Raw genomic sequence first — 25,156 nt, 5'->3', positions numbered from 1 at the left:
AATGGTATGTAGCCACATATTACAGATCATACTTGATACAGCTGCATTTCAAGATTCACCTCATAAAATATCTCCAGCATGACACTCTGTACCCCCATAGAGTTTTGGTAATGAAATCAAGTGGTTCATGTCAGGGAAATCATTTCTCTTCCTTAATATATCAGTCATTAAAGCTTTACTCAAGGGAAGTCTCTGAGGATTTTTTTTTTAATTAAAAAAATTTTTTTGAAATGCCAACATATTCATGTTCAGAATTCAAAAGGTCTAAGGGGGGTTGTGGTGGAAAAATCTCCCTTCCACACCTTTCTTCTAGCCAACCAGTGCATCTTGGTGGAGGCACCCAACATTAAAAATTCCTCCGTATTCTTTGAGAAATATACCAGTATAAGCAAATACATAAATTTCTTGTCTCCTTTTTATTATAGGTATAAACGCATGGAAAACAGTGTTTTGCACTTTGCTTTTTTTTTTTTAATCGAGCAATAGATATTGGAGATTATTTTCTGTTAGTATACAAGAGCTTCCTTATTCTTTTTTAATGGCTATACCATTGTTTCTAAAATCTGTATTTTACTAATGAGCCTTAATTTTTTTCTGATTTTTTGCTATTAAAGCAGTACGGCAATAAAAAACTTCTTAGTTTTTCACATTTAGTAATTTCACATATTTGTTAGAGTATTTGCAGGATAAATTTTTAGGATAGAATTGCTAGGTTAAAGGCAATATGCTTCTGTAATTTTGATATTGCTAAATTATTTTTCATGGTGTTTATGCTAATTTATACTCATCTGTAATGTGTAAGTGCTTGTTTACCAACACCCTCTATGACAATTTGTTATTAACTTTTGGATATTTGCCAGTTTGGTAGGTTAAAAAAAAAACGATATCTCAAAAAATTCAGTACTTCTGCATGGAGTAAGATTCTGAAGTTTTGCTTTCAATCATTCTTTTGTTTCTTTAGCGATGTGACATTGGTGATGCTTCCAGGGGAAGTTTATCTTCATATGCTTATATCCTTATGGTGCTGTACTTTCTGCAGCAGAGAAAACCACCTGTTATCCCGGTTCTACAAGAGGTAGGTGTTTAAGAAAACCATAAAGAAGTTTCTTGTGAAAACAGTTAATCTAAACACTTAGATCTCTTTCACTTTATGAGACCATTAAGGATTTTTCAATTATGGCATCCTGTTTTCTTGTTCCATTAATGGTATAATCAAGCAGTGAGCTTTTTTAGAAAGTTTGTTATGGGAGAATATAGAGACTAAAAAAAGAATATTAGATGAACAGAACTATAGAATATCTTTTGGAATATTTTTTTGTTTTACAGTTAGAATGCTATAGGTGATTATGAAATTCTTGTTACCATCCATGATCATGTATTATGGTCTCTAAGATACAAATATATAAGTTGCTTCTTCTCTCCAGAGTATTCTCTCTTCTTTTGCCTGGTAATGAAGTTTGATTTATTACTGTTTATCTTTTGGTCAACTTTGTGAATTTTAGTTGAGAGAACACCCAAGGAAATTCTTCCTTAATTTTGTAAGGTCATGCTTAATTGCATTAAGCATAAGAATATACATCAAAAGCAACAGATTATACTCATAGTCACTCAGATTCGGTGACTCATAGAATTCATTTTTATAGCCAATTTGTACTCTCTGAAATAGGTACAAAAGAGTTCTTAATCATCCATCTGTTTTCTTCATTCTTTGCACAACGTGGATTTGCAAACATGAAGGAGGATCTAGTTCTAATTTCTTAGAAAGGTCATTATTTAGAGATATGAGAGAAGCATCACAATTGTTTGGAAAATCACATACTGATTTCATATAAACTTGGATAGTCATGTCAAAGAAGAAAATCATAAAATAAGCAAGCCATATGGTGGGTGTCAGATGGTCTTTAGTAAGCTTTAAAAAGTTCTGATGAATGGCCATGTGGTTTTAGCAGCATTTCCTTCCCTCTTTTAAACAAACAACGGAAAAAAAAATAAAAATTTTAAATGCTATTTTTGAATCAAAAATTTCAAGTTGCTGAATCTGTTGAGTGTTTTTTAACAAGGTTGTTCACTGTAGGGTATTTAAAATTTAAAATGAACTTACTAGTCCTATCAAGGTCAACATCATTTTCTCTATTAGTATAATTGTTGTTAAGGGTTTAAGTTTGGGCATCATAGGCATAATTGCCCTAGTGATATCATAGCAGTCATTTGCTATGATTAGCTATGAGTTTACAGAAAACTATGGTAAACCAAAATTGAACACAAATTATCGTAGTTTGTCTGTGTTCTTTCATTATGTTACCCATGGATGAGGAACCATTAAGGCAGCATGATATAATGGAAAGAGCAGGGCATGATTTTGGAGCCAGAGATAACTGGTTTGAATCCAAATTTTGGCATTGTAGCTTTCAACAAGCTGCCTTACCACTAGTCTGAGTTTCATTATTAGTAGAAATGTAATACTTGAGGTATTATTTCAGTGTTAATATAAGGAACAGAGACATCAAATACCTTTGAATGTAGTAGGTGCTAAAGTAGGCGTTCGTAAATAGTGGTTGATTTTATTATTTTTTTATTGTTATAAGGAGCTTTATTAATATTGTTATTGGAAAAATGTAGGTAGGATTGTCTATAGCCAACTTCAAGAACTCTCCCATTATCTGCTTAACAGACAATCCATGGAATGTTTTCCATCATAATGAGCTGTGATTGTGGGGGGCTTTGTGATACATATGAACTGATGATATATGGATTTTTGCTTCTGGCCTTTTTTGCTTGTCATATGGGACCCCATTGTCCATTGCTCTGGCATCATTTAAGTATTGGTCATTGGCATCGATCAACTTTTAAGGGTAAGGATATGTTTAATGAAGCTGATGATCTTTGACTCCGTTTGTGATTGAACGTAGACTTTAAGTGATTGAGTATAAATAAAACTGTGCTAAGAGTATTTTTCATGGTCAACAATACAGAATTCTTTAGGTCCAAAGGAGCTTTCCTAAGCAGAATGATTTTGCTGTATTTAGCAGATCATCATAAGTAAAAGTAAATTTTCATTTAAAAATTAATAAGACGATTAGGGAGTATTCATACCTTATGATCTGCTCTGTTCTTTCTTAGCTTATATCAGCTTAAAAATTGCAATGGAATGAATGAACCTTGAGGACATTATGCTAAGTTAAACTAGTCTCAAAAGGACACATACTGTACAATTTCGCTTGCATGGGGTGCCTAGGGTAGTCACATTCATGAGACAGACAGTAGAATACTGGTTGTCAGGGACTCTAGGGGAGAGGGATAAGTAATTATTGTTTCATAGATTCACAGTTTCATTTTTGCAAGATGAAAAGAATTATGTGGATGATTGGTAGCACAAAAATACTTAATGCCACTGAACTGTACACTTAAAAATGATTAAGGTGGTATATTTTGTTATGTGCATTTTACCATGACTATATAATTGCAGTTTAAATATAGCAGTAGATATTAGAATATAATAGTAAGATAAAGGGAATATAGAAATGTACAGTCACTCCTTGTACAAATATGATTGACTTGTTTGGTGATGTTTTAGAGGGAGAACTGAGTGCTTGAGTGGGGGATGATTGGTATTGAGAGAAAGAGAAGAGAGAAGAAACAAAGAAAAAGTAAATGTGTGTGTGTGTCTGTTGTGTTTAAGAGAAAGATAAGATAACAGTACTTCTAAGGGCTGAGATAGAATGGAAAGTTTAGGCACTGTGGAATGAGAGTTCATAAAAACAGTTGTAAATCAGTGACTAAATACCCTCTAAAGCTTACATACGGGTCCACTTTTCTGTGTTATCAGCCAACATAGCTGGGTTTGAATCATAGTTGTTACTCAAAAGTAGGAATTCTTTTAAGAAGAATCAAGATCTGAAAGATGTGTCTTGTATTATTTCTATTTAATACATATAATAACATCCTAATCTATCAGTAAAATATTTTGGCCTCTTTAAAACCTTCCTTTCTTTTTTGAGAGCAGGATCCCATCTCCTTTTGTTTTAGATATTAATACTTGTAATTGCCAGGCTCTCCTTTTTTTGTTCTCTGAAATGTTGGAATTTATGCTAAGTGATTCTTGGCAACTGTATCTGTTTAAGTTATATGTAAATACAAAAAGCAACCTATTAGCTTAAGTCCCTGGAAACTTTATATAAACATGCTTACAGAGTAGATATATTCTTCAATGAATATATATTAAGAATTCTCTGCATGGCAGGCTTTGATGGTAATATTAGGAATTTTGTCTCCAGAGATAAGTTATAGTTCTTGCCCACAGGGAACTTAAACCTCAGAGTGGAATTAGAGGGGGCCAGACATGAAGTTAATTTTATGAATCATTGTCCTATCTAAAATGGAAGGGGTGGAAACCACCTTATTTAATGGTTTTAAAGTATATTCTGATAAGTTCTAGGAACTCATTAGTGCATGTCTGAGGATTAGGGTAAGGAAAAGATGGGATATGTTTTCTCCATTCAGGCTTCTATGAGAGTACCTTTGCTTTTATTTTATACTTCTGAACCTGGAATATTCCATTTTAGAACAGAGTTCTGCCACTTAAAAATAAAATTTAAAAACAATTGACCTAGTTAATCTAATCTCCCATGTTCATTGGGAAAACTGAAGATAATTGTCTTGCTCAGAATCACTGTTTGGCAGGACTAAAGCTAGAAATGAGGTTAGTTTGAACCTATGGCAACTTTTTTACTTCATTACATCTGTTTCTTAAAATGCTTATAGAAAATTAGTCTCAAAATTGCTTGCGGAAGTTAGTTGTGCCTATACAATCATTTAAGGGATACTTTTCTTTTAGTAAAGTGGTGTTACTCCCTTGCCCTTAGGATGGTGAATTATTATTTCTAATTAATCACGAAGATTTTACAATCTTTATCAAGATGTCAAGGAAAGCTACCTAATTTTATTTTTTAAAAACATTGTTCAGGGAACTTTTCAGCCTTATCTGATACAGATAACTGGTTATAGGTACTAAAGCCTTTCTCCCAAGCAAACAATTCAGTTGCTTTCCTTTGGGTGTGCAATCATTAGATATTATCTATTATGTATTTCTGCATCCATAATCCTTTGATGAAAATGCCATTTTCATTTGTTATTTTCTTTAGTTTTGCTTCATTAATCATAGGCTGGATGTATTTTGACAGTTCAAGTAGGTAACATCAGGTAACGTCATATGTGTCATTTGGAGAGTCTGATGCTCTTAAAATATTTTTTTCCCAGCTTTAGTCATTCAGATCCATTTTATTCATTAACAACTTGGCATCACATTATACCATCCTAACATATTTTTTTGGAAGAAGCATTTCAATATGTCTCTTTTAGCTAAATTCTAAAATGATGTAAGGGTATTTAGGCTTTTGGGTTGGATGACTTCAAATCTAATAATAAATTATTTTTTTTATGCAGATTTTTGATGGGCAACAGATTCCACAGAGAATGGTTGATGGATGGAATGCTTTTTTCTTTGATAAAACAGAAGAACTGGTAATTTTTGAAGTCTTTATGTTATAGAATACTTACTGATTGTTACATGTTATGATTTGCATAATTTGATAATTTTAGTTAGATTTGGAGTCCATATTTTGGATAGGTGTAGATCTTTCTTTTTCTTTTTTCTTACCTGTAGAAGAAACGTTTACCTTCACTTGGAAAGAACACAGAAACATTAGGAGAGCTCTGGTTGGGACTGCTTCGCTTCTATACTGAAGAGTTTGATTTCAAAGAATATGTAATTAGCATTCGGCAGAAAAAGCTATTGACAACTTTTGAGAAGCAGTGGACATCCAAATGCATTGCAATTGAAGGTAATTATTCGGCTGATATTCGTTCAGGAATAAAAAAAAAATCGAAAAGCCAGAGTTTCATTTGGCTAAGAAAATCGATGGGAAAACAAACACATTAGAATTTGGAAGATTTCCTTTTGAATTTTATCAGTGTCCATCCTTTAATCTATAATTTTAAAATAATAATTTGCTTCTTGGATAGTCTGAGTTATATAGATACAATATATACATTATATTGGACTGCAGTTATGGCTACTAGCATATTTTATGTTACAGTGAACATAATTCTTAAAAAATAAAATTTTTCTGTTCTAGACCCTTTTGACTTGAATCATAACCTTGGTGCTGGAGTTTCTAGAAAAAGTAAGTTATTTAAATATAGAAATTCCCTGCTTGTAAAGCTCTTCTTACACATTGTCTTCATTTTTATTGTTTTCTTCTTCAATAGTGACCAATTTCATCATGAAGGCATTTATCAATGGAAGGAAACTTTTTGGTACTCCCTTTTATCCACTCATTGGCAGAGAAGCTGTAAGTTTACAAAATTTGAATTCTGAATCTTCTCTTTTTTCTTATAGACCTTTTTTTTTAAATAGTACAAGAAGCCTACTCCTGTTTCTAGGTTGGTTTTAGAAATAAGGAAAGAGGTGGTTATAGCTCCCTGTATTTTTTCTTATTGTGCTATAGTCCATAATGAGATATCTATTTGCTAAATTTCGTTTATTTGTTAAATTCTGTCTCCCCCGTTAGACTATAGTTTCATGAGGATGGTCCATATCCATAGGATTTACCATCATATCTCCTGTGCCAGTCATAGTGTCTGGCAAATAGAGTGTACCAAATAAGCATTTATTGCTTGAATGAGCCTAGATAGTCAAGACTCAGGATCCTTAAATTTTGAATTTGAGGGTGCTGCCCAGTGCACCCCTTCATATGTAGAAATCTTGATGAAAATACAGAGAGAACACCACAAAATAAATACTTTAAAATTTGCTGAGGCTTCTGCTCTAATTTTGGTGTAGTCCTAGCATGCTGAATTAGATGGCATGGAACTGAGAAGACTCCTTTTGCTTGAACTAGGTGGCATAGTGTCCCCCATTCCTTTTGGTCTCACTCTGGTTTTCACTCATTTTCTAATGGGAGGAGGTCTTGGTTTCACAGAGAGAGAAACTCCCAAGAAAAGTACCATGTCTCTGCTATTCATAATGTCCTTGATCTTATTCAGTTCAATTTCACCACTATTTTTGGGGGCGTGGGGTAAGAAAAGCAGAGAGAAGCCTAGAGCTTTCCTCTGCTAGAGCACTGATTCTCAAACATTTTTGAGTACTGCTGCTTAGATGAAATGAGATGGAGAGAAATAAAATAATAGTAAAATTTGAAAGGGCTCAAAAGTCATCCAAGAATAAAATATCTGATAAAAGGAAAAATACAGTAATAATTTTATGAAAATATTAATTAAAATAGCAATAAATGAAAAGCACAATTAGATCAAAACAAATCTTATGATGTACTCATAAAACATTTTACCTGAAAATTGTGGAAATTCTAACGATTGGTATGAATATTTGCAATATATTCAGTGGGAACCTAGTAGTTTTATGCAGTTAGACTTTTTAGTAGAATACTAAATTAGAGTCCTCAGTAAACTGGAAATGTGCTAATTTTAGTCTGTCATTCAAAATTTTAGTAACTCTTAATGATTCAGTATGTTATAAGCAGTCCTAATAGATATCTAAGTCTTTGATCTTGAGTATTATTTGTCAAGTTTGGAGGCCTTAACCATTTTTGTATCTACTGTATTGTGTTTTAAAAATCATTAAGTAGTATTCTATGGCTTGGATCTATCAGTTTACTCTCCTTTAGTGGACATTCAGTTGCTTTCATTATATCAATGTTATAACTGGTATTGTGGAAAATATCCTTGTTTAATAGCCTTTCATACTTGCATGTTCCACATTTCAGTACATACTTATTGAATTCCTACTTTGTAACTATTTCTTTATGTATCGGATTATAACAGCATACCAAATAAATGTGTTTAATTCCGTTAGACTCTAATGAAAATGAAAACAAGTATATTTTCCACCTTTCTTGCTTACTCAAATATTCCCACTTCAGCTATTCTACATCATATATTGATCCATTTTCTTTCCCTTCTATCAACCATCTTATCTTCATTTTTCTCTCCATTTAGCATATTCCCTAGATTACTTTAAATTCCTTTGTACCATTGTCCTTCTTTTGCACCCTTGTGTGTTCAGCCTTATATAAATTCAGCCATCCATCATCTGTCTGTGCCTGGGCAGCTAAGCGCTACTAGAAAAAAGTTATAAAGCTGTGCAGCTTTTATATAGTACAGCTAGAAATTAATGTTCACTCGTCACACCTAAACTTTCAGTACTTTCCGATATTTTTACTATAGTTCTTTAGTTACTTGTATCTCCCATTCAGTAAGAACTATTTCATATTGTATTTATTTTACTCAAAATTCAGTATGCATTGCATTTTGTCTTACCTTTCACTTCTGCCATTCTCACTCTTGGATGTTTTCTTTCCGAGTTAAAAATGGTATCAGATAGTTAGTTATTCCTTCAACTTTTGGCTAGATTTGCCTGCATCTACAGATATCTCTCCTTTATCAGAGACTCAACTTTCCATATGCATTCTAGACTTATTCGTTATTCTCTTTACCTTGAATCCTCAACCTGTTCATCTGTGTAAAACATTTTCAAAGATGAAATACATAAAATGTAATTGCAGATTAGCATTAATGAATGGACATTTTCCATTGATTTTAACAATGGGAAACACTTTGAACCTCAATTAAGAGAAATGCCTTCCTCAGAAAGATTTATTTTCTATTTAGTAAACTTGTATTACAAAAAAATATATTCAGTTATTATTAGTATACTCTGGAGTTCTTTAATAAACAAATTTTGTGAAATTTGCTCTCATTATAAAAGTACTTGCATAATATCTTCAGTTTTGTCACAACACCTAAAATAGTTACTGTCTTGGCTCTTTACAGAAAAAATGCTGACCCCAGGTCTAGGCCACCTTAACTGGGATGGTGGGCTGAAGAAAAGTGGATAAAAGAGTTTTAGGAATAGAATGGATACAATTTGGTGATTAATTAAAGGTGATGAGTGAAGGAGAACTAGTTCAGAATGATTCCTAAGTTTCTGCCTTAAGCAACTGGGTGAAGCGAAAAATGCCTTTATTTTGTCCTTACAGAAAATATGATGGTTATTTTATTTAGCTACATCAAATTTCCTCAGAAGTAAATGCGAAGAATTTTATTGCTTATTCTTTTTAAAATATAAAGCTTTATTAAGATATAATTCATGTACTATACAATTCGACCATATAAAGTGAGCAATTCAGTGGTTTTTAATATATTTGCACAGTTGTGCAGCCATCACCACAGTCTAATTTTAGTACATCTTCCTCCTCTCTCAAGGAAACCCCTATCCTCCTAGCAGATGATCCCTGTTCCTTCTCTCTACTGCTCCGCAAATCACTAATCTACTTTCTGTCTTTGTAGATTTGCTTATTGTGGATATTTCATATAAATAGAATCAGGGAACATGTAGACTTTTGTTACTGGCTTCTTTCATTTAGTATAATGTTTTCAGGGTTCATTCTTGTCGTAGCATGTATCAGAACTTCATTTCTTTTATGGTTGAAAGTATTCTGTTGTATGGATATATCACATTTTATTTACCCATTTACTTGGACATTTGGGTGTTTTCTACATTTTGGCTATTATAAGTATTGCTGCTGTGAGTATTTACGTACAAATTTTTGTGTAGATGTATGTTTTCATTTTGGGGGTGTATATACCTAACAGTAGACTTGTTGGATCATTTTGACAAATTTATGTTAACTTTCTTAGCAGCTGCCAAACTGTTCTCTAAAGCAGCTATGCTATTTTATATTCCCACCAGCACTGTATGTGGGTTCCAGTTTTTCTGCATCCTCACCAATACTTGCAATTGTTTTTAAAATTATTATTATAGCCATCTTTAGTGGGTGTGTTTCTCATACTTTTATCCTTGACTTTAGATACATTTGAAGAATGTTAAGTAGACATGTCCTCTTGCCTTCCAGAAAATTGGTACTGTTACAGAAACTAGTCTTTGTGGTAGTGCAAAATGGAGCTAAAGCAGAGAAGGATAAGCAAGGTACTAGCATAAAGCAAAAATGAGCTTCTAAGACTTGGGAAAATGATTTACTTTTTATTCCTTCCCTACTTTCTCTTTTGATATATCCTACTTCATAAAATAAATGTTATATGTCCTTGAAATTTTGTATGCAAATCCAGTCATATTTTAAATAAACCAGAGGATTGCTCTATTTACACAGAGCTCTTGTATACAGAGAATAATTCCTTTCGAGAAGTAGTGTAGTATAGCAATAAGCATGAGCTTTGCAGTCTATCAGATCTAGCTTTAAATTCTTTATCTGCTACTTATTAGCCTTTTTAGTTTGGGCAAATGACTTGAACTTTCTGAGCCTCATTTTCCTCATGTAGAAAATGAAGATGGAAATAGTTTCTATTACATTGAGATATACGAAGATACTATAGGTGAAAGAAAAAATAGGATGATGTAAAGTGGTTAGTACTGTTAGCTACTAAGATATCAATGATGATAATTCTGAATCTTATTTTCGTGTGGTTTTAGTTACAGTAGAATATTTGTTGATATTTCCTTTTTTTTTTAACTACTTTCGCATCTTGATTTCCTTTCCATTTGGATTCAGAAGTTTGTAGTGATTTTTTTTTTTTTCTTAGTAAAGTTGTATTTTCTCCCTAGGAGTACTTCTTTGATTCCAGAGTATTAACAGATGGAGAACTGGCTCCCAATGATCGATGTTGCCGTGTTTGTGGAAAAATAGGCCACTACATGAAAGACTGCCCTAAAAGGAGAAGGTTGGCAAATTATTTTGTATCAGCATTACAGGGAAAATAAATGTGAGGCCAATTGTAGCTTAAACTGTGTTCAGATATGTTTACATGAGAAAATTCAGGGCTTTAAGTTGGACCTTAGGTAAATGTATATTAGAGCAGAATTTTTTTTTAATAGTGTGAGATTTATTTGTGGTACAGTGATTTCTCAACATTAATTTGTTCATTTATTCATTAATTCATCCAGTTTTTTTTTTTTAAAATTGAATCATTTATTGACACCTGCTGTATGCTTGGAACTGTGCCTAGGAGCCAAGAAGGAAAAATTACCAAGACCTGAGGTTCTTTCTGAGGACCTCACAGTCATACAAACCGATAATTAAAATATAATTAACTGAATTTTTGAGGTATATGCTGTGAAGTATACATATATAATATATACCTTGAGGAATATGCATCCTATATACATCTTGAAAATATATCTATGAAATATACTTTGCTGTGTTCTGTATGTATACTGTGTTTTTAATAGGCCAGGAAAATCCCTCATTTAGTAATCAAGTGTTGCCTAATATAAAGAGCTTAGAACTTTTCAGAAAGAATAAATTCCTAATTTCTTTCACTGTTATTTACTATTAAATTTAGGCAAAACACTTACCTTCTCTAAGCTTCTGTTTCTTTCTCTGTAAAATGAAGATGATACCAATCTCTAAGGATAGTTACAAGATTCAAATTAGATATTAAAAATTTTTTTATTTTATATTTTTTTTATAAAACTACTGGAATACCTAGTTTTTGCCATATGAGTTGGTGTGCTATAAATGCGAGTTCCCTTGACTTCACGAAGATGCACGAAACATGAGCATGCAAGTCCCTAAATTGTGAAACTCTTATGTAGTTTAGTTTGTTCTGTGACTCATTCAGTTTACAAGTCCCTAGCCCCACATTATTGGTATCAGCAGTTTACTGTTTAGACTAAAGAAGAAAGACAGTGAAGAAGAAAAGGAAGGGAATGAAGAGGAAAAAGACTCCCGTGATCTTCTTGAACCCCGAGACCTCCACGATACTCGAGACTTCAGAGACCCCAGAGACCTCAGATGTTTTATATGTGGAGATGCAGGACATGTACGAAGAGAGTGCCCAGGGGTCAAGCTGGCCCGTCAGAGGAATAGCAGTGTGGCAGGTAAGTTGAATGATTGAAAATGTATTTGTCAAAATGAAGTAACTTATGTCGATGCTATTCTAAGGACCCTAATTCCTCTATTCCAAACCTAGCTGTATGATTTTGGACCTTATAATTTCTTAAAGAGATAAAATTTAGACAGGCTTTTATTTGAACAGTACTTGGATATGTTCACTATCAACATCTTAGCAGTCTCTTGTATTCAATCAACTCCTTCTAAGTATTTTTTAGATTTGAGTCACACTGTGTTTCTCTCACTACATAAAGTTAAGAGAAGTTAATGAGAGCTTTTTTTCCTGGGAACATATAGGAGAAATTATATCTCTTCCCACTGCTGTTATGAGAAAGGGAGATCTATTCCTTTTATATTTCATAAGGAATTTTAAGAATTAGAAAACCAAATGAGAGTTTATTGAAAGAAAATACTAGAATATTTTAGAAGTGATCATTTTCAGTTATTCACATTCTTATTGCAGAAAGTATTATTTCAGACAAATAAATATATCGTATTTTTAGAAAAGCAATGTGAAATTTGTTCTTGTTTCTAGGTTCATTGTATTTTTTTAGAGATAAGTATTGAAAAATGGCTTTAAAAAATTAGTTGTTGCAATCCTTCATTAACATAATTATAAGTTCAAGTTTATAAAATCAGAGACTTTTTTAGTGAAGTAGAGAGTTTCTTGCCTGTCATTTCTCTGCTCTGTTGATTATCTTTCTGATGTCTTCTCTTAGCAGCCCAGCTGGTCCGCAATCTTGTAAATGCCCAGCAAGTGGCTGGTTCTTCCCAGCAACAGGGTGATCAGTCCATAAGGACTCGACAGCCCTCAGAATGTGTAAGTACTCTGCCTGCAAATGGGTTAGTCTTGGCAGGAATTGGGTATGGATATCACCCACGATTTTGAGTGAGCGATAAGATTGACATTTCAGACTGGCAATTAACAACCTTCCAGATTACACAGTGCTTTGTAGAGGTGTCCTTGCTAAATATATGAGGTCGAAAGAGCATGACTTTTGGAGTAATGTAGATCTGGGTTTACATCTATGAGCATGTTCCTTAACTTCAGTGACCCTGCTTCCTTATTATAAAATAAGATAACTACCTAATAAGGTTGTTAGCTGGATTAAAATAAGGTAATGACTTTGAGGTTTCAGGGCTTTGCCTAGTGGAAAAATATTAGTACCATTAATGAAAATAGACAAAAAATTTGAACTTATTAGGGGTTTAGTACTGTTAGGGCAGTACATGCATGGCATTTTACTTGCTTGAAACTTTTCTTTGTCTTCTCACAGCTGATGTGGATACTTAGTTAAATATACCCTGTTAGAAGAGTTTTGAATTAGAGTTCAAATTCACAAGTTGCTTTTTAACTTTGCGGAGTTGCTTTTAACCTTTTTACCTTGCACTTCTAAATTAATTAATACTAATTGAATGTTTATGCTAAACCTAACACTAAAGTGCTTTACACTTATCAAATTTAATCCTTTGAGAGGCTCTGTGAAGTGGTAGATATTAGTATGATCAAATTTTACAAATTGGGAAGCTGAGAATAAATTAAAAGATTCAAACCCAGGTCTATGTACCTTCAAAGCTATTAACTATTAAGCATGCTAAATCTGACATGATCTCTATTTTAGAAAAAAATTCTTAGAGCATTTGAAGAGCAGTAGTATAGACAATCTTGGAAAAATATTTAGGAGCCCCCTAAAATGAATCTATTATCCTGAATTTGATGTTTATATTTTCCACACGTATTGTTTAATCTTCACAAAAACCCGTAAGGTAGATTCAGTTATTATTTCTATAGTACAGTGAAGAAACTGAGATTTAAGTTTCTTGCCTGTGGTCAACAGCTACTTGGAACCAGAACTTGAACCTTCAGGCTCTTGTCTCCAAAACCTGTGCTCTAACCACTTTCCTATGCTGTCCTAACTTACATTCTCTGCTTTTAGCACTCACTTTTCTCTCACCTGAGACTGGGGAGAGTCTGTCTAATGGATGTTGCTACTCTGATGTCTCCAAGCACTTAAGCCTCAACATTGTCTAGAATGTAGCTTTTATATATCAACTCTCTGTGGAGAGTTGGAGAAATACATAAGCACCTTTTTCTAATGTTCTCCATTTCATTAAATGATCACACGCTCTTTCTAGTTTCAAGAACTCCTTCTCCCTCAACCCCCATACCTAGTCAGTCACCAAATTCTGCTGTTCTATTCTTCTACCTATATAAAAAAAATAGCTCATAGCCATTTGCTTCTCTCTGTTCCTGTATTGTTTTTCTCTGCCATCATCTCAGAACTATTGTATTATAGTAGCCTTTTAAACAGTCTCATCAGTCTTTTATTTTTTAAAATATTTTCTATTCATATTAGCCAGAATATTTTTTTCTAAAATGCATTCATCATGTTTCTATGTTTAAGACCCTTCAGTCATTTCCTGATGACCTCAGGATAAAGTCTGAACTACAAGGCCCATAGTATCCTTCATTATCTTTCCCCTGTTTAGTTCTTCAGCATCAGATTTGCCATTTCCCTTCCCCTGTACTCTAGTAATAAAAAACTTCTTTCAGATTTTGGTTACTTTAACAGCCGTGCGTTTTTGTGCCTGTAGACCTTCAATTATGTTGTTCTCTTTGCCTGAAGCAGTCTTCCCTTCCCCTTATCCCTACCCTCTTTTAAATCAGACTGTTTTTGGTTTACCCTTGAGTCTCAGCTTAAGATTCATTTTCCCTAGGAAGCTTTCTTTGATTGCTTTCTTTCATCTTATCTTCCCTCCTTTTCCCAAAGTGGGTTTAGGTGTTTACACTCTGTGATTTCATTCTGTACTGTACATTATTGCATTCTTTATCATACTAATCATTGTACTTTATTGTGATTGGTTATGTAATTGTTATCTGCTCCTCTTCCTTTCCCCCACAAACTTTAACTTCCGTGATGACATACATGTTAGTATTGTATTTTTAATTCCTAGAACAATGTCCAGTACATAATTGACATTCAGTAAATACTTTTTGAAGGACTCAGTGAAAGTTACTGTGAGATATTTAGATGTAAGTTTCTAGTTATAATTGGAAATATAGATTCCACATGATGGGAATGACGGGCTCTCTCTTCTTTAAGTAAAAAAGTTTATGAGGTAATACCAGAGGATTTGAGGAACTTGGGGTTCTGTTGTTTATTATTATGAACATCATAGAGTTCTGTTTATAATGTTCTAATGAAATAACTCCATAAGTTTTGATAATCTTTTTAAAAAAATTAAGATGTTTTTAAATTAATTTTAAAATGTATCTTTTTTTTCTGCAGTCTGATTCACCATCATTTTCTCCTCAGCCCCAGCCATTTTCCCAGAACTCTTCCCAATCAGCTGCCATTACCCAGCCTCCATCCCAGCCAGGATCCCAACCCAAGCTTGGCCCACCTCAGCAAGGAGCCCAACCTCCCCATCAGGTCCAGATGCCTATGTATAACTTTCCCCAGTCACCACCAGCTCAGTATTCTCCCATGCACAACATGGGATTGTTGCCAATGCATGCCCTCCAGATCCCTGCCCCATCCTGGCCTATCCATGGCCCAGTGATCCACTCTGCACCAGGCAATGCCCCCAGCCTGAACGATCCCAGCATCATCTTTGCACAACCTGCTGCCAGACCTGTGGCAATCTCTAGCTCCTCTCGTGATGGACACTGGCCTCGTACTGTGGCTCCAAATTCCCTGGTGAACAACGGTACAGTGGGGAATTCGGGTAACCCTTCCTTTTCTTCTTTTGTATCTGTCTGTCTGTAGAAAGGTTAGGTGATTAGCTTATTGGTTGAACCTGGGAAAGTGTGAAGACATGGATGGATGGCAAGCAGTATTTGTGGAGGGGCAGCATAGGATAAAGGTAAAGAGAGTGGGCTGTGGATTCAGACTGCTTGGATTTGAATTCTGCTGTTTATTATGTGGCTTTGGGCAGTTACTTAATCTTTGTGCATTTGTTTCATCAGTAAAATAGGGGAATAATAGCATCTAAATCACAGGGATAGTGTGAATATTAAGTGAGATAATGTACCTCAATGTTACTTATTTATGATTATTTTAAATTTTTACTGCAGTCCTGCTTTGTGTAGGTATTATAAGCACTCATTTTGCAGTTGAGGAAATTGAAGTGTTAAATAAGTAACTTAACTATCATGCTATCATAATTAATCATAGTAAATCCAAGATTTAATCCAGTTTCTTTCTTTAGAACCTGTGTTCTTTGCCCTTGACTATCTTCCAGTAAAAATATTGGTTGCACTTTATAGCATTAAAATTTTTTTTTGAGGTCTATGTAATAGATATTCATTATAGAATATTTGAAAAAAAAAATCATTCATATCTTAACTCTTAGACATAATTGCTCAGTAATATTTTGGTGTATTACCATCCAGTCATTTTCTAATATTTAAAAATAGTTCATATAGGCCATAAATCTAGTTTTATGTCTAGTTTTTAGACATAATTTTTATTTTAAAACTATTGTGGAAAATTTGAAATGTATATAAAAAGAGAGAGTAAAGTAAAAAGAACCTTCTCATTACGCAGCATTAATAGGTACCAGTATTTACTTTTCTTTTATCTTACACCTTCACCCCATTCAAAAAAATGGCTTGAGTATTTAATCAAATCTGGGACATTAGGTCAAATTTTCTTATAACAACTTTAGTTTTAGCCCTTAAAAAAAATCAAGACTATTGTACCTAGGATCATTTAATACCCAGCTCTTGTTCCTTTTCTCCCATTTCTCTAAAATTATTGTTGTTGTTAATTTATTTGAATTAAGATTCAAACAAAGCCCATTTATTGTATGTGGTTATTACAAGTCGTTAGTCTCCTTTAATTTATAACAATTCCCTCTCACTGTTTTCTTCATACTGAATTTATAGAAGAAACTGTAGACCTTCCCACATTCTGGTGTTGGCTGATTATATCTTTGTGGCATTGTTTAGCATATACCTCTGTCCTGTAAACTGGTAGTTAGGTCCAGAGGCTGGATTAGCTTCAGACTTTTGTTGTTGTTGTTGGCAGGAATCTTATTTCTTGATTGGCCCTGTATGTTTCCAGGAAGTAACTCACTGGTGGTCTTCTTTCATTGACTTTAAGATTGATCAGTGAGTTAGGTGGTATCAGCCTCTTCTATCCATTATAAAGCTCCTCATTAATTTTTATGTAATAGTCTTAGCCACCATTGATAATTATTGTTGCTATCCATTATTTCATTAGGAATTGTAAAATAATTATTTTTCTATTTACTACTTGTGATTCTTCTATAAAGAAGAACTTTTCCATATTAACTCCGTGGTTATCCTGGCATATAATTTGTATAGGAAATGTAGATTTAAAAGCTTGATTTCTTCCCTTTATCAATTCGCAAAAGAATTTTAGCGATAATTTTAAACAAAAGTGTGCTGTTCCTGAGAACACTGTTGGAGGAGGTATCTCTGACCTCTTTCGGAACAATACAGATAATGTATTTTGCTGAGCAGAAATGCCAGAATGTGGGAACTCATTTATATTTCCAAGATCAAAGGATATATGGGACACATGGCTATTTTAATGTGGCCTCTGCTTCTCTCATTCAACAAATGTTTATTGTGTATATGCCACGACTTGCACCATGATAGTCATTCAGTTACATAACCTTGAAGAAAGACCCAGTGTTTTGCCCTTTGATATATTGGCTTAGTTTTTACAGTTTTAAGTCCTCCCTCCCCCTGCTGCAAATTGATCTCTGTTTTAGCTTTAATGAACTTAATGAACTAATCCCAAATGCATTATATGGTCTCTTACCCTTGATTGTTTATCTGCCTGAAATATCTTCTCTATTACTTATTCTGGTTACTCTCACCTCCTCCTGCTATACTCCAAAGCTTGGCTAATTCACTTACACCTCTTATTTTTAAATTTAGATCACTTTCTTCAGAAAGCCTTTAACTTCTGCTGATTCTGTTCTCTAGTTGTATTAGATATTCTTTCCTCTCTTCCATGCTTCCTTAATATCCATATTAGAATACTTGTCTTACTGTGTTGAAATTGCCCATTTATTTTCTGTAGAACCAATTAGACTGAACTTCTAGAGACTATGAATTGTTTCTTGTCTGCCATTGTCTCCTTAGTGTCCAGTAGAGTGCCTGATATATGGTAGATAATGTTATTTGTATAATATATTATTATATAATATTTGTTCAGTAAATGTTTATTGTATGTTGGAAGGGTGTTTAAATCCTAGTTAATATTATAGCTAAAATTAGTATTATGTTAAAAACGAAGGGTTGGATGAGAATATGCTAAAATAATAATAGTGGTTATATTAGAATAGGTTGTGTGAATTTTTTCCCCTCATTTTTGAAATTATCTTTAATGAGGTTTTATTACTTATGAAAATATTTGGTTGTGAAAAGTGGCCAGGGAAATTGGAATATATTTTTAAAAATAACTCTTTTATAGTAAAACTTCATTTCTCAGTTGGTTAGGACCTCAATATGTAGACTTAGTCTCATTTATTTTTTGTAAACTTTGAGCCCTTCAGCTTCTGCTTTTATTTGTAACTTGGCTTTATTAACCTGTGGTAAGCAAGTGCTTTGTTTTCGTGGTTACCTCCTGTGAAGACTGAGCTTATAAGAAAGAATGTGGCTAGAATGGGTTTTAGTTTTCTTCTCCCTATTCCTTCCTATCCCATACCTCCTAATTTGACTTCCTCTTAGGAAGTTTAATGAATAAGGGCAGTGTTTTTCAGATTATTTTCTGCCGCTTTGAACCCTGAATGATAAAAACCACCAGAAATAATCCAGAAGATTCAGGGGGCGCACTGTACTCTGAAGAATATACTTAAAGTTCATCTTAAAGGGAAGAAGATTGGTGGGGATAGTTTGTCATGGAAAGGAGTCATATTTTTTGAGTTCCTATTTATATGCCAGGACTTCCGTAAACCACTTTTATTTTTTGTGATATAATTTAATACAACAACCTGAAGTTCATAATTGAACTTTAGTAAATTTTGGAACTGGAATTTGAATTTATACCTGTTTGGCTCCAAAACCCTACCACTCCACCATTATATCACAACGCCTCAGCTTCCAGTAAATAAGATCCCCTTCCAGGCCAAGATAAAATTTATTCTAGGATTGTTGGCATTGTCTTTAGGAGAAAATGTAAGCTCCTTAATAATGTACTAAGGTTTTTGAATCCTGCCTACTCGTCCAGCCTTTCTCTAACTATTTCCTCCCTTAATCCCTATCTCTACATTGTTGATGGTTTTGCATCTTCCCAAATTTACTGTACTTGGCTGGTTCCTGGCTTTTTCTTTGGTCCAAAGTGCCCTCCTTGCCCCATTTTGCTTGATTAACTTGTTCTGTAAACTTTAAAACTCAGTTTAGTTAGTCATCTTAGGAAAACCTCTACCTTCGAACAACTTGGTTAGCCCCCCTCTTTGGAATACCTTCCACTGATCTGTTGTAGCAGTTACTGTATATTAGTTTATATGTCTTCTTATATGTCTCCTGCATGAACAGTTTGAGCACAATTACAGTGTTTGATCTTTATTGAGTAACTATGAGTTACTCAATAAATCTTGTGGAATGAAGGGAATACATGAATGAACAAACTAATGTTTTAAAATATGTCTTTCCTTTTTTATTGAAATGCAGAGGCAGGCTTTCCAGGACTAAATCCTCCAATTCCGTGGGAACATGCAGCACGTCCCCATTTCCCTCTTGTCCCAGCTTCGTGGCCTTATGGTTTGCATCAAAACTTCATGCATCAGGGAAATGCCAGATTTCAGCCCAACAAACCTTTCTATACTCAAGGTACTATTGCTTACAAATTGTTAACAGGCTTGGTGGGTTTTGTTCCGGGACAAGTTGCCTTTGTGAAGGCCAGGATCCAAGAGTGAAAATTCATGTGTTTAGCAGTCATTTATTGAAAGAGCATGCTGTGTGCCAGACTGTGCTAGGTGCTTGTTGTTCAAGCAAGAATTAAGTAAAACCCCCATAATTAATGCATATTTTATTAGGAGAGCCAGACATGAATAAAATAGACAAGAATAGGAGCTTAGAGGAATCAGCTAATGTTGCCCTAGCAGAGAGAGCAGAATATGGATACCAGGCATCAAATCACACCAGATTTTTACATTTGAACTAGATCTTGAAAGAGATACAGGTTTTTTTCCCCCCTAGAGATTATCTCTCAGTTGGAGGGGAAGAGTGTTCTTTAGCTGAACGAATAATGTCTGCAAAGTCTCAGAGTTTTGCTCGGCATAATGGGGGAAAAAAGAGAAAATAGGACAAAAGGATGAAGTAAATGAGAAAGATGTATAGGTGATAAGACTTCTGGAAGGTAGGCTGAGGCCGTATTATGAAGGAGTTTAGATTCAGTTTAGTAAGCAGTCAGGGTCTACTAGAAGTTTTTGAGTTGAGTAGTGACATGGTCAAATTTGTTTAGTAAAAATAAGACTCGAATGATATCAGAATTCATTATATTCTGTTGGCGCTGATGTACCAATAATAGCTTTAAGTAATATCACAAACTAAGGAGAATACCAGGAACTTGTAACATTTTGTCTAACCTACTTGCCTCAAAGGTATCTCAGTTCTAATAGGCAGTGTCTGAATCTGGCCTACAGCAGTTGGTTAACCTAGGAGTTCAAAAAACTAGATTCAGAGTTATTAGTTAAACTTAGGAGTTCAGGAAATTAAATGCACTTAGGAAATGTTGACTGAATGAGATGATAACATTTAGAGGAAGCCACTGGTATGAGTGTTAAGCTTGCTACATTTAGGCCTTCCTTAGCTATCCTCAGCTGCTGGGGCATTCCTGTGTTATAGAGTGGCAGAATCTTGACTGTGACTGCTTTCTTATTCTGAACAAAGAACTAGGGCTGAGGGAAGTTGTTATTGTTCATATAAGCCCTTGTAGCAGGGAGAGTCTGAAGTTCTTCCCTGGTGGGTTTGTTCCCCTCGACTCTTCTCCCTTCCATCTCTCTTTTCTTTCACATACCCATATTTCCCTTCACTCCTCTTCCTTCCCAACCTCCATAAATGTTTTGATATGCTTCATTACCTCTTTACTATGTAAGTAGATAAAAAGTTAATTCTAAGGGGTTGTCAGATAAATTAGGCACAAGCCTTTCAGTTTCCTGTCTGTGTTGTGTCCAACAGACAGATGTGCCACCCGTCGGTGTAGAGAGCGTTGTCCCCACCCACCAAGAGGAAACGTGTCGGAGTAATGCGAGTCCATTTTCTTTCAGCTGGTCTACCGATGTACAGCAACCAGCCAATCCTGCTGTCTCAAGGGTATCCGTACCTCAATGTCAGTTACATTCAGCAGAAAAAGTGACATTTAATGGAAAGCAAAACAAATCAGGTCTTGATTTAAAATTTTAACACGTTTAGATAGCTTATTTAAATTCTAAGACTGTTTTTAAAGACTGTATTATTTGTATATAAATATGAACTATAGTTTTTACTAGTATCACCAAATTGAGTGATACAAATTTCATCTATTTTATTACCCTATTTTTAAGGGAATTTTATGTTTTGTTTAACCTTGATGAATTGTATAAAGAGAGAATTTAAAAAATTACATTCTTTATTTTCTATTAGCTGTATTCATACTTTGGTTGCTTCAGACTTTATATATATTGTTCTTAAGAATTAGGAAAGACTTTCTTGTGTTTTAAATTTGTCACTTCTATTCTTTACAGAACCTTGTAGTGCCAAAAACTTTTTAAAAGGAAAAAAAAAATAAAATAAAACTACAACATGAAGATTCAGAATTTTCCTTTACATTCTTGTATACTGAAAATATTCAAACTTGAACAGAAAATTGCTTTTATCTGTATTTGAAGCAATCCTATTTTAAGTTAATAAATCTTTTGACGAGGGTCAAATTTGGTTAAATCATCTGGTTGTTTAGATGATGGAACTATAATGTAAAAATTCAGAGATTTGTTTTACTCTCACTGAATAGAGTATTCTAACACAGTTTTAGAAATCCAAGGATCTTTTCGTGTCCTTTATTTTATTAGATCTTCACAACACCCATATGAAGTTGATAGAAGCAGATGCTATCTCCATTTTATCATTGAGAAAACCAAGGTACAAAACAATGAAGTGAATTTGGAAATAGAATTGAAACAGATCTTTTGAAGAAGAGATTTTAAACACTGAGACTGATACTGACTGTTAGAGTGGAGGCAAGGTAATTCTTATTTGTGAGGAACTAGTATGTGTCAGACTGCCCATTCTGAGTCCTGTACTACTGCCTGGAAAGCGCACTTGCTAAGATGGTGTTTACCAGTAATGCTTGTGGTCAGTGATTATAGTTGGAATTCAAACTTGTGTCATTGATGGTAGATATTTTAGCTATTTTGGGTAGTAGACATTGAGATAAAGTCATTTCATCTAAACCCCTCAATTAGAGAGATTTGCCAGGGGTTAGGCTAAATGCTATAGATTTCTTTGGAAATCTGCAGAATAAATAAAAAGAAATGTATTTAATGGACAGTGTATTATCTTTGTTCTGCTTCCTCAGATATGCATTACTTAAATAGGAGACTACCTGGGCTTTTGCCATATTTTCCAACATGGAAGATGCTTGAAATCTATTGCAGGAGGTTGAAGGCTTTCCTGCCATATTTACAGTCCTAAAAAGGTATTTATTTTATGTTAAGATCAGGTGTATTTACTGTTAGTATTTCATATTAAAGCTGCAACACTCAGAATCCTACCAAGTGGTGGAGTTAGCTAATTTGTTTTCTTAATGAGATACCTGGCCCATCTTGTGCTTTCGTGTTAAAATATAACTTGCAGCATTCAAGATTTTCTTTTAGTGTTCAAGTATTTCATCTCCTTTCAGGTCTTAGAAAATAGGTTATGAGGTGTACAAGGTGTTCATTTTGTTTCACTTTTATATATATTTGAAATTTTTATTAAACAGAAAATCTGCAACAAGACTACCCCAACTCAGACTACCCACTTCCTTCCTAAAGGAAAGCACTATACCATCTGGCAAAATGAATTTATGGGCCAATAAACCACAGTAACCTAGGCTTTACTTATAGGACAGGCATTGTTATATGTAGTAATTTTCAGCATCTCATTTGTCCCTTTAGCAATTGTCAGTGTTCAATAACTAGCAAAACTATTCCTAGTTGAAGACTCCTAGTTTGTAATTTATACAGTAGCAGCTGAGTTTCATAAGTTTGCAAACTTTTCATAGAAGTTGTAAACTTAAAAATTTTTATGAATTCACATTTATTGTAGAGCAATTGAAAAGTCCAAAAAATCTTATGCAGAGAACACACATAACCTTTTGTTTTAAAGTGTTTTGTATAATGTTTCATAATAGAGACATTAATATTTTCCCTTGCTGTTAAAGACTATTCAAAAATGTGAATATTAATGATGTACTATGTTAATTTTTTTAATCCTCTAAGATGATCAATTTTGCTACATCCAGTTTTTTCATATATATAAAAAATATTTGTAAAATGATGGGCTAAAGCTATTTTTTAAAATTTGTTTTTCAATTATAGTTGACATGCAGTATTATATATCAGGTAGACAACATAGCGATTAGTCATTTATATATCGTATGAAGTGATCACCATGATAAGTCTAGCACCCATCTGATACCATACATAGTTATTACAATATAATTGACTATGTTCCCTATGCTGTACTTTACATCCCCATGACAATTTTTGTATCTGGCAATTTGTACTTTTAATCCCTTTCATTTTTTTCACCCATCCATCACTGAAATTCATCAGTTTGTTCCCCGTATCTCTAAATTTGTTCCTATTGTTTGATTTTTTATTTTGTTTAGATTCTACACGCAAGTGATTTCATGTGGTGGTTTTCTCTGTCTGACTTTTTTCTCTTGACATAATACCCTGTAGTTCCATCCATGTTATTGCAAATGGCAAGATTTCATTCTTTTTTATGGCTAATATTCCATTTATATATGTACCACATCTTTACCCATTTCTCTGTCAGTGTACACCTAGGTTGCTCCCATATCTTGGCTGTTGTATGTAATGCTGCAGTGAACATAGAGGTGGGGTGCATATCTTTTTGAATTAGTGGTTTGGATTTCTTTGGATTAATACCTAGAAGTAAAGTTACTGGATCATATGGCAGTTCTATTTTTAATTTTTTGAGGAACTTCCGTACTGTTTTCCATAATGGCTGCACAAGTTTACAATCCCATCAAGAGTACATGAGGGTTCCCTTTTCTCTACATACTCGCCGACACTGGTTAATTTATTGATAATAGCCATTTTTGTCAGGTCTGAGGTGATATCTCACTGCGGTTTTGATCTGCATTCCCTGATTAGTGATGTTGAGCAACTTTTTTGTGCCTTGTCTATTCGTGTCCTTGTATTGTTTTAAACTGGCAAGAACGGATACTACACTTGATTTTAGCCAGGAGAGAAGTGATCCTTGGATTGTTTTTTTGATGCTGAGCTGTATGAGTTCTGTATATATATACAGAACAGTATATATACTGTTAGTTACAGTATGATTCCTATTATATATATATATATAGGATATTAACCCCCAATGGATATATCAGTTACAAATAACTTCTCCAGTTCAGTATGTTGCCCTTTTCTTTTGCTGATGGTTTCCTTTGTGGTGCAAGTGCTTTTTAGTTTGATGTAGCCCCATTTATTTTTGCTTTTGTTTCTTTGCCTTAGGAGACATATCCAGAAAATGATTGCTAAGACTAGTGTCAAAGACTTTATTGCCCAAGTTTTCTTCTAGGAATTTTATGGTCGCAGGTCTTATATTTCACTCTAATCCATTTTGGGATTTTTTTTGGTATATGGTGTAAGTGGTCTAGTTTCATTTTTAGGATAAAGCTGTTTTTGCGTATGTATTCCTATTATGGTGAATTCCTATAAATGAGATGATTAGATAAAACAGATAAAAGTTCTAAGTTTCCTGTGACATATTGCCAAATTGTTTTACAAAAATTGGCTCATATTGCTATAGTAAGTTAATTTTACTTGGATTTAGCAAAAGGAAAAAATGTGAAATTGAAATGCTCAACTTAAAAATGTAATTTGTATAAGAGAATCTAGTTCTAAGTTTCCTATGAAAATTAAAGATAATTATAGGAAATGTTTGAGGCTAGAATTTTTCTAGCTTTATGTACATTTTAGTTACAGTATGATTCCTATTATGTTAAATGAACTAGTACACTTAGAAGTTCCTCTACTTC

General features: G+C 33.8%; 1 protein-coding gene across 13 annotated transcripts in view; it reads left to right on the top strand.

The window, feature by feature from the left end:
- TUT4 (terminal uridylyl transferase 4) overlaps positions 1-23,418 on the top strand; it is a 99,161-nt gene extending 75,743 nt beyond the window's left edge. For 2 of the 13 annotated variants that reach the window (XM_016120304.2, XM_016120305.2), the window contains 11 exons: positions 962-1,075; positions 5,443-5,520; positions 5,663-5,840; positions 6,135-6,182; positions 6,268-6,350; positions 10,637-10,752; positions 11,688-11,911; positions 12,644-12,744; positions 15,215-15,653; positions 19,576-19,734; positions 21,174-23,418. In XM_016120304.2, coding sequence (XP_015975790.1) covers positions 962-1,075; positions 5,443-5,520; positions 5,663-5,840; positions 6,135-6,182; positions 6,268-6,350; positions 10,637-10,752; positions 11,688-11,911; positions 12,644-12,744; positions 15,215-15,653; positions 19,576-19,734; positions 21,174-21,262 — 1,629 coding nt within the window. In that variant the 3' untranslated portion in view covers positions 21,263-23,418. Of the gene's footprint in view, positions 1-961; positions 1,076-5,442; positions 5,521-5,662; positions 5,841-6,134; positions 6,183-6,267; positions 6,351-10,636; positions 10,753-11,687; positions 11,912-12,643; positions 12,745-15,214; positions 15,654-19,575; positions 19,735-21,084 lie in introns of those variants that run through there. The other 11 variants (XR_004954952.1, XM_016120308.2, XM_016120315.2 and 8 more) reach the window with 11 other exon arrangements.
- The last annotated feature ends 1,738 nt before the right edge of the window (positions 23,419-25,156 follow it).

Source organism: Rousettus aegyptiacus, unplaced genomic scaffold, assembly GCF_014176215.1.
Source record: "Rousettus aegyptiacus isolate mRouAeg1 unplaced genomic scaffold, mRouAeg1.p scaffold_m13_p_1, whole genome shotgun sequence".
Classification (NCBI taxonomy): domain Eukaryota; kingdom Metazoa; phylum Chordata; class Mammalia; order Chiroptera; family Pteropodidae; genus Rousettus; species Rousettus aegyptiacus.
Note: the sequence above shows the minus strand (reverse complement) of the source record. Positions and strands in the feature narration are given on the sequence as shown.